General features: G+C 41.0%; 1 protein-coding gene across 1 annotated transcript in view; it reads left to right on the top strand.

Annotated features, from left to right (window-relative positions):
• RECK (reversion inducing cysteine rich protein with kazal motifs) overlaps positions 1-6,008 on the top strand; it is a 91,953-nt gene extending 85,945 nt beyond the window's left edge. Inside the window, exon 22 of the mRNA XM_025432346.3 lies at positions 1,789-6,008. Within this exon, the coding sequence (XP_025288131.1) occupies positions 1,789-1,794 (6 nt within the window). The 3' untranslated portion in view covers positions 1,795-6,008. The remainder of the gene's footprint in view (positions 1-1,788) is intronic.
• Positions 6,009-9,323: the final 3,315 nt, after the last annotated feature.

The following is a 9,323-nucleotide window of genomic DNA, read 5'->3' on the forward strand; positions in this document are numbered from 1 at the left end:
TACAGATTATCAGTAAGAAGGGATTTTCCTTAAAGTCCCTTTATTTTCAAAGGATTAAGTAATAGTAAGTCACTATATATTTTTTCTTGACCCTTTGATGGTGAAGTTTCTCTCCTTACTTGTTTTCAGATGAGGTCTCTCTCCTAGGAAGGAAGGACAATAAGAGGCTCGTCTACCGTTTAGCTCTACGGATATGATGTTGTGACTATTTCTCTCCCTTCTACCTTCCTACTTTCCTCTTATCCAACATTGACAGTGATGTCATCTAACAACAGCTTTTCTTTCTCATTTGGAGCATTGAGAGATGAACTTGGTCTATATGTTATCAGGAATACTATCCTGCAAATCAGCAAAATATAAAATCTAAGAAGACACTCCATGCTCAGTTACATCTTACATCTATTATCTCATTGGACCAACACAGCCTGAGCCTTGTGTATCATACTCTTCTATTGACAGTTCCTACTGGAAGAATAGTCATGTGATAAGTGGCCAAGAATGACCAAAAGTTTCTTGGACCACTTTCTCCAGATTGTCCAAGGATTCCTTTTACACAGGCATAGTACTAAGTGCTTTAAAGGAATTATCTCACACAATTCTCACAACCCCTCTATGAAGCAAATACAGTTGACCTTAAACAACACAGGTTTGAACTGAGTGGATTCACTTACACATGGATTTTTTTTTATATATAAACAAGGAACAGTACAATAAATGTATTTTCTCTTCTTTTTTTTTTTTTTTAAGATTTTACTTATTTATTCATAAGAGACACAGAGAGAGAGACAGAGAGAGACAGAGACACAGGCATAGGGGAAGTAGGCTCCATGCAGGGAGCCGGACGTGGGATTTGGTTCTGGGTCTCCAGGATCATGCCCTGGGCCGAAGGCAGCGCTAAACCACTGAGCAATCCAGGCTGCCCTGTATTTTCTCTTTATGATTTTCTTAATAATATTTTCTCTTTTCCAGCTTACCTTACAGTATATAGTACATGATATATAAAATGTGTGTTAATCGACTATGTTATTAGTAAGACTTCTGGCCAATGGTAGTCTATTAGTTAAGTTTTCAAAGCATCAAAAGTTATACACAGATTTTTGACTGCATGGGGGTGGTCAGTGCCTCTAACTACCGCGTTGTTCAAAGATAAACTGTAATATTATTAACACTATTTATAGTTGATGCAATTAAGTCTTGAGATTAAAGAATTTCTCCAAGGCTGGTAAGTAGCAGAGCAGGGACATTTTGAACCTAAGTCTAACTAAAAGCTTTTGCTCATATTATTATACTGTGTATTTTCCTTTAAGTACAACTTTGGCCGCATCCCATATATTTTCTAACAACAGTAATAAAGAGAGTATAACAGGATAAAATAAGGAGATTTTTCTGCCAAGGTTTTTAATTTCTAGTTTCTATGGCTTTCTACCCATTGAGCTACTACAGTGAAGTTTTTGTTCTAAAAACCTCTGCAGAACAAGAGCCAAAGCCTGTAGGGCTTAAAGCATAGTCTGAATCTTAAAATATGGGGAAGACTTGATAACAATGTAAGAGCTTAGAATGAGAAGGGCTGAGTCATGGGATGAGGCACATATTGGGGAAATAGATTTTAGGACAAAAACAAAATGCCTTTTTCTGAAAAGGGAGAGCTGGTCGACATTTGCTGAGTTTAGGCTGCTCAGTTTGTGGAGAAGTCTATATCTGAGCATGAAAGATCTTGTACCTAACTACAGAAGCTGCAAGGGGGTAGACATTCATTTCTCTATTTTCTTTCTGAAAACTTGTGTGAAGGTATGAGACCCTGGCTCCACCAAACAGATGCTCCTGCCAAGAATCTGAGTCTGGAGAAGTTGACCCAGAAATGTGGAGAGAACCAGGAAAGATTCTGGATTGGTTGAGTATTAATCCACAAGGGACTACAGTAGATGTGACTAAGTTTCCTTCACTGTTCAAGCTTAAGTTTTCTGCCATCACTTGAATTTGGACTTAATCTACACAGAGAAACAGAGTTCCCTTTTTACATATCTAAATTGTGATTGGGAAATGTTACACACGGTATAAACAGTGACGTTTAAAAAGTGCTAAATAGGGCAGCTTGGGTGGCTCAGCGGTTTAGCGCCACCTTCCGCCCAGGGCGTGATCCTGGAGACCCGGATCTAGTCCCACGCCGGGCTCCTTGCAGGGAGGCTGCCTCTCCCTCTGCCTGTATCTCTGCCTCTCTTTCTCTCTCTCTATGTCTATCATAAATTAAATTAAATTAAATTAAATTAAAATAAAATAAAATAAAATAAAATAAAAATAAAAAGTGCTAAATGTCATTTCATGTAATCAGGAAAAAAATCCTCTGAGTATTACTATCTTTATATCAACACCTGGATCCGAATCACAGTCACTGGGCAGCAAAGCCAGAACTTGGACGAGGGCCACATGACTTCATGTCCATGCCCCACATTCTTAAACACTATAGTTAGTATTCTTATTGTCATTCATCTCTGAACATCTGCTTTGATTTTGCCTTTCACTGCTCTAGGAGGAGCCTTTAAAAAATTTATAAATGGTTCAAAATTTTTCAGTTAACCTTTTGTTACTAAGTTTTAGTTTTATTACATCATGCTCAGAAAATTTAACTAAATGGTTCTACTTTCAGGAATTTATCATGGTTTACTTTAGGCCTACTATTGGGATCAATTTTTGTATTTGTTACCTAGAAATTGGAAAATAAAGTTATCACGTTTAAGTGGTCTTAACACAAATTAAAAAGCAGATACTGTCAGCCTGGATAAAAAGAAACACCCAACTACATCTTGTCAACTACAGCTGCCCATTTTTAATGTGATGAAACAGATTGACTAGAAGTTACAGAATGAAGTAGTGGTAAACATTTCTATAGTGCTTATTCTGTGTCAAGAATGATTCTGCGGGGGACACCTGGGTCGCTTAGTGGTTGAGCATCTGCCTTCTACTCAGGGCGTGATCCCAGGGCCCTGGGATCAAGTCCCACATCGGGCTCCCCACAGGGAGCCTGCTTCTCCCTCTGCCTGTGTCTCTGCCTCTCTCTCTCCCTCTCTCTCATGAATAAATAAATAAAATCTTAAAAGACACAGAGAGAGGCAGAGGCACAGGCAGAGGGAGAAGCAGGCTCCATGCAGAGAACCTAATGTGGAACTCAATCCTGGTACTCTGGGATCACGCCCTGAGCCGAAGGCAGATGCTCAACCGCTGAGCCACCCATGCACCCAAATAAAATCTTAAAAAAAAAAAAAAAAAGAAAGAAAGAAAAAAAAAAAGAATGGTTCTGGGGCTCCTGGGAGGCACAGTAGGTTGAGCGTCTGACTCTCAGCTTCAGCTCAGATTATCATCTCAGGGCCTTGAACTCAGGGTCATCAGATCGAGCCCTGTCTGCTTAAGTTTCTGTCTCCCTCTGCCCCTCACCCCTGACTCTTACACATGCTGTCTCTCTCTCTCTCTCTCTAAAATAAATAAATTAATCTTAAAAAAAAGGACTGTTCTAAGCACTTTACATGTTTTAGTTCATTCATCTTCACAACCATTGTATGAGGGAGATACTATTACTATTCCCATTTTACAGAGGAGAAAACGGAGTCAAGTAACTTATCTAAGGTCATACGTTGTTCACATGAAGTTTGTATTTTTATATTTAACAGAGCATTCAGTCACAAGGGGAATAGTGTGAACAATGTTGCAATAAAGCAAAAGATACACATTTTGTCTTATATATTTCTATACTACTCAATATACATGACCTTCAAAATATGTCAAAATCAAGGGTTTTTTAATTTATTAGTTTTTTAAGATTTTATTTATTTCTTTGAGAGAGAGCGAGAGAGAGCACAAGCAGAGGAGAGGGGCAGAGGGAGAGGGAGAACCAGGCTCCCTGCTGAGTGGGGAGCCCAACGTGAGGCTCAATCCCAGGACCCTGGGATCATGACCTGAGCTGAAGGCTGACATTTGAGCCACCCAGGTACCCCTCAAAATCAAGTTTTATGCCAATAGGCTGTAATTCTGTGAAACGTAGAGGCCAAATGGCATTCTGCTATGGGAAATAGCAACATCCTATGTTGCTGAAACAAGGAAAAAAAGTTAAAGTGTGGAAATTAGATAAATCTATTAATACAAATTAAAAGAAAGCAAGCTATAATGACTACATTAATATCAGACAAAGTAGATTTCACAGGAAGGAATATTACCAGAGGTAGATTCATAATGATGAGGTAATTTATCAAAATATATAAGAATTTTCAGTTTATGCTCCAAATAAAATGTTTCAAATATGTGAAGCACCCAGAGCAATCAACACATTCAATGCAATCCGTATCAAAATACGATCAGCATTTTTCACGGAGCTGAAAAATGAAATGAAATGAAATGAAAAATGAAAAAAACAATCCTAAAACTTCTATGGAACCACAAGAGACTCTGAATAGCCAAGGAATGTTGAAAAGAAAATCAAAGCTGGAGGCATCACAATTCTGGTCTTCAAGCTGTATTACAAAGCTGTGATCATCAGGACAGTACGGTACTGGCCCAGAAACAGACATGCAGAACAATGGAACAGAATAGAGAACCCAGAAACGGACCCTCAACTCTGTGGTCAACTAATCTTTGACAACGCAAGAAAGAATATCCAGTGGAAAAAAGTTTCTTCAAGAAATGGTGCTGGGAAAATTGGACAGCCACATGCAGAAGAATGAAACTGGACCACTTTCTTACACCATACACAAAAATAAACTCAAAATGGATGAAAGACCTAAATGTGAGACAAGAATCCATCAAAATCCTAGAGGAGAACACTGGCAGCAACCTCTCCAACTTCAGCCGAAGCAACTTCTTGCTAGACATGTCTCCAAAGGCAAAGGAAACAAAAGCAAAAAAAAAAATGGAACTACTGGGACTTCAAGATAAAAAGCTTTTGCACAGCAAAAGCAAACAGATGACAAAACTAAAAGGCAACCTGTGGAATAGGAGAAGATATTCACAAATGTCTTACCAGATAAAGGGCTAGTATCCAAAACCTATAAGGAACTTATCAAATTCAACACCCAAAAACCAAAAAATCCAATCAAGAAATGGGCAGATAACATGAACAGCCATTTCTCCCAAGAAGACATACAAATAGCCAACACACATGAAAATATTCAACATCACTCAGCATCAGGAAAATACAAATCAAAACCACAATGAGATACCACCTCACACTGGTCAGAAAGGCTAAAAAGTGAACAACTCAGGAAACAACAGACGTTGGCGAGAATGCAAAGAAAGGGGAAACTTCTTACCCGTTTGCTTTCTGGCCAGCTGGTACAGCTACTCTGGAAAACAGTACGCAGTTTCCTCAAAAAGTTAAAAATAGAACTACCCTATCACCCAGCAGTAGCACTACTAGGTATTTATCCAAAAGATATAAACATAGTGATTTGAAGGGGCACCTGCACCCCAATGTTTTTAGCAGCAATGCTCACAATGGCCAAACTATGGAAAGAGACCAGATGTCCATTGACAGATGAATGGATAAAGAAGATGTGATATAGATATATATATATAGATATATAGATATATATAATGGAATATTACTCAGCCATCAAAAAGAATGAACTCTTGCCGTTTGCAAGGACGTGGATGAAACTAGACAGTATGCTGAGCAAAATACGTCAGAGAAAGACAAATACCATATGATATCACTCGTCTGTGGAATTTAAGAAACAAAATAGATGAACATACGGGAAGAGAGGGAAAAATAAAATAAGATGAAAACAGAGACGGAGGCAAACAATAAGAAACTCTTAACTATAGGAAACAAACTGAAGGTTGCTGGAGGGATGGGGATGAGGGAATCGGGTAACTGGGTGATGGGCATTAAGGAGGGCACATGATGTAATGAGCACTAGGTGTTATATGCAACTGATGAATCACTAAATTCTACCCATGAAACTAATAATACAGTATATGTTAACTAAATTGAATTTAAATAAACATTTTTTTTTAATGAAGTATATGGGGACGCCTGGGTGGCTCAGTGGTTGAGCGTCTGTCTTTGGCTCAGGGAGTGATCCTGGAGTTCTGGGATCGAGTCCCACATTGGGCTCCCTGCATGGAGCCTGGTTCTCTCTCTCTCATAAATAAATGAAATCTTTTTAAAAAAATGAAAGCACAACAAACCAAATTCAGTATGCATAAATACAGACATGTAGCTAAAAACAGACTTAGAGGGAAATTTATAGCACTTACTGCTTATATTAGAAGGGAAGAAAGTCTTATAGTCAATGACCTTAGCTTCCTCCTTTAGAAACTAGAAAAATAAGAGCAAATTAAACCCAAAGTAAACAGAAAAAATAAGTAATAAATAGGAAAATCAAAGAAATAGTAAGTGAGAAAACAATAGAGAAAATCAATAAAACAAAAAGGTGGTTTTTTGAGATCGATAGTACAACTGATTCTCACTTGCAGCAGTTATGTTCTATAAAATTATGGGGGACATTAGAGAATCCTGACCATTGCTGCTAGGGAAAATACTGGGTTAGGTTCCTACAAGCTTCTGGCCACAACATTTTTGTTAACGGATCAGTAATAGATTTGCTTTATATGTTTTTGTGTAAAGACACCTTATTTAATTTATATTATTGATGCATGAACATGGGAGTCACGGCCAACAGCACTCTCACTCATGCCTGAACAAAGTTTATCTGACACATAAATTTTCTCCGTAAGGCACAACCACAGCCCTCTTGCATTCAGGAGCACTAAACAACTCTTTAGCACTTGACTTGGGGACCATTTTAAACAGCAAAATCACCAAAAGAAAACACAAAAATGGCCCAAACCTGGCAACCTGGCACCACATAGGCAGCAGAAAGGACATTTGTTTACAGTATGAGAGCTGACTCATAGCTTCTCATCATTCAACCTCAGATGGGAACTTGTGTGTTGGGCAACGCAAATTTTTCGATATTTGCACGTATTTTCCAATGACTGACAGCATTGCCAAGTATTGATTTGAGGGTTACAAGTAAATCTTAGCAAGTAGGTGAATTCATAAATACAGAATCCATAAATGAGGATCAACTGTGCTGCTAAACCTTTAAAAGGCACAATATCAGAAATAATAAAGAGTCACTGTTAGACTTTATTCAATTAAAGGACAACAATATTAGCAACCTCGTGCATACAAGTTCCACCCCTTAGGTGAATGAAATACACAAATTTCTAAAAAGATAGAAGTTCCCAAAGCTCACCCAAGAAGAAAAGGACAATCTGAACAGTTCCCTATCCATCAAAAAAGCTGAATTTGTAATTGAAAACTTTCCCTCAAAAAAAAAAAAAAGAAAAGAAAAGAAAAAGAAAAAAGAAAAAAAAAGAAAACCTTCCTTCTCCCAAAAAAGAAAAATAAGAACACCTCCATGCCTAGATGGCTTCACCAATGATTTGTAGCAAATATTTAAGAAAGAAATAATACTAATTCTACACAAATTCTCTTCCAGAAAATAGTACAGAGAATCCTTTCCAACTTCTTTTGTAAGGTCAGTGTAGATCCCCAAATCTGAAAAACACATTACAAGAAGAAAAAAAAAAAAAAAAAGACATTACAAGAAGAAAAAACTAAATGCAGAGCAAACACGATGGAGCCCCATTTCGGGCTCCAGCTCATTGCAGAGTCAGCTTGAGATACACTCTATCCCTCTCCCTCTGAACAGCACCCCCCACCCATTGCTCTCTAAATAAATAACATCTGTTTTAAAAAATAAAACTTCTAGAAGAAAACAAATATTTTGTTATCTTGGCGTAGGTAAGGAGTTCTTAAATGGGACATAAAACAAAAAAGAAGTCATCACTTGAGTCAAATACTACTTGTGTCCCGGGCTGGGACCAGCTAGGTAGCAGCTCCCTGTCTAACCAGCCCACGGCCCTCGGAAGGGGGCAACTTTGTCACTGCCCTAACCTCACTCAGCACACTGTCCCTTCCACATGCCTACTGCTAAGGCCAGCTCCACAGCCCAAGCATCCCATCCCACACAGACTCCAAAGATGCCACTAAGTTTGGATTTTGTCCTCCCTGCCCCCTCCAAACCCCCCCTCATTGCTGTACAAGGTACTGGGAGTGAAACTCAGTGGTCCCTCTCGGCAGGCAGTAAATGGTTCCGCTGTGCTCATCTGTCTCCACTCATGGCCTTGAAGTTTTTAAACAATGGACACAGCCTTCTAGAGATTCTAGAAGTGAGATGGAATTCTTCCTACAGGGTGTATTTGGTCATTTCAATGGGGATTTGTTGGCAAAATGGGAGAGGGCATTGAACACAAGGGTTTGGATCTCCACCTAGCACCAAAGCCCCTTCGATTCGGGTTGGGCCCCTGTTTCTAACACTCTACCACAGTTTGAAAGTCTGATGTGGGGGGAGGAAGTAGAGGGCACCCTTGCCCTACTGGACATTTGAAGCCTGTGATGTTGCACATTCTTATGATCAGCAGGTCGGTTCACTTCAAAGCTCCTTTATTGAAAGGTCCTGTCTAAATTTAGCTTCCTGTAATCAGGAGTTACTCTAGGGAGTGACCCAGGTGACCCAGGTCCCCTCTTCATGCAAGTGCACTTCTCACACATGGGTGGGGACATGGCTGAGACCAAGTCGCCCCAGAGCCAGGTGTGTACTGACCACTGCCCCCAATGTCTAGAAACAAAGGGACCCAAAGGCCTTGAGGGATGGATAGGACTCGAATGGGCAGGGACGAGCCAGCACCCAGGCTGAGGGAACAGCCCCAGCAAAGGCAAGAAGAGAAATCTCCGAGCGTGTTTGGGGAACATCAAGAAGTCTAGCTTGACCGCAGTGAGGGATGAAGTCAGGGAGTTGAAGAGACAGGTCTGGAGCCCAACTTCAGGGGTGGGGACATGGCTTGGTTTGCCAGGCCACGAGGGACAGACCCACAGGTCAGAGCAGGGTCAGGGCTGAGCGCTGGACTCTCACCGACTCGCACCAGAGGGTGGGCGTGTCCAGCTGAAAAGAGCGAGAAGCCCTTGGAGCCCAGGGTCACGGGGGTGGGGAGTGGGGGGTGCACTCGGAGCCCGAGATGTTTGTGGGGGTCAGGCCCCCGTGGGGAGAGCCCCGGCCCCCGGAGATGCGGGCTGGAACTGTCTCTCGTCTCTCGCGCCGCGACAGTAAGCCCCAGGTCCTCCGCACCCCCACTCGCGCCCCCACTCCTCACCCCGAGAGGGCAGCCCGGGCCCCCATCCACAGCTGGAGGGCTGGACTGTCGAGGGGGCCCAGCGCCACGCGAGTTCTCCCGAGCCGGGCGAGGAGGCGCGCGGGGCGCGGGGCGTG

This window comes from Canis lupus, chromosome 11 (genome assembly GCF_003254725.2).
Source record: "Canis lupus dingo isolate Sandy chromosome 11, ASM325472v2, whole genome shotgun sequence".
Taxonomy (NCBI): Eukaryota; Metazoa; Chordata; class Mammalia; order Carnivora; family Canidae; genus Canis; species Canis lupus.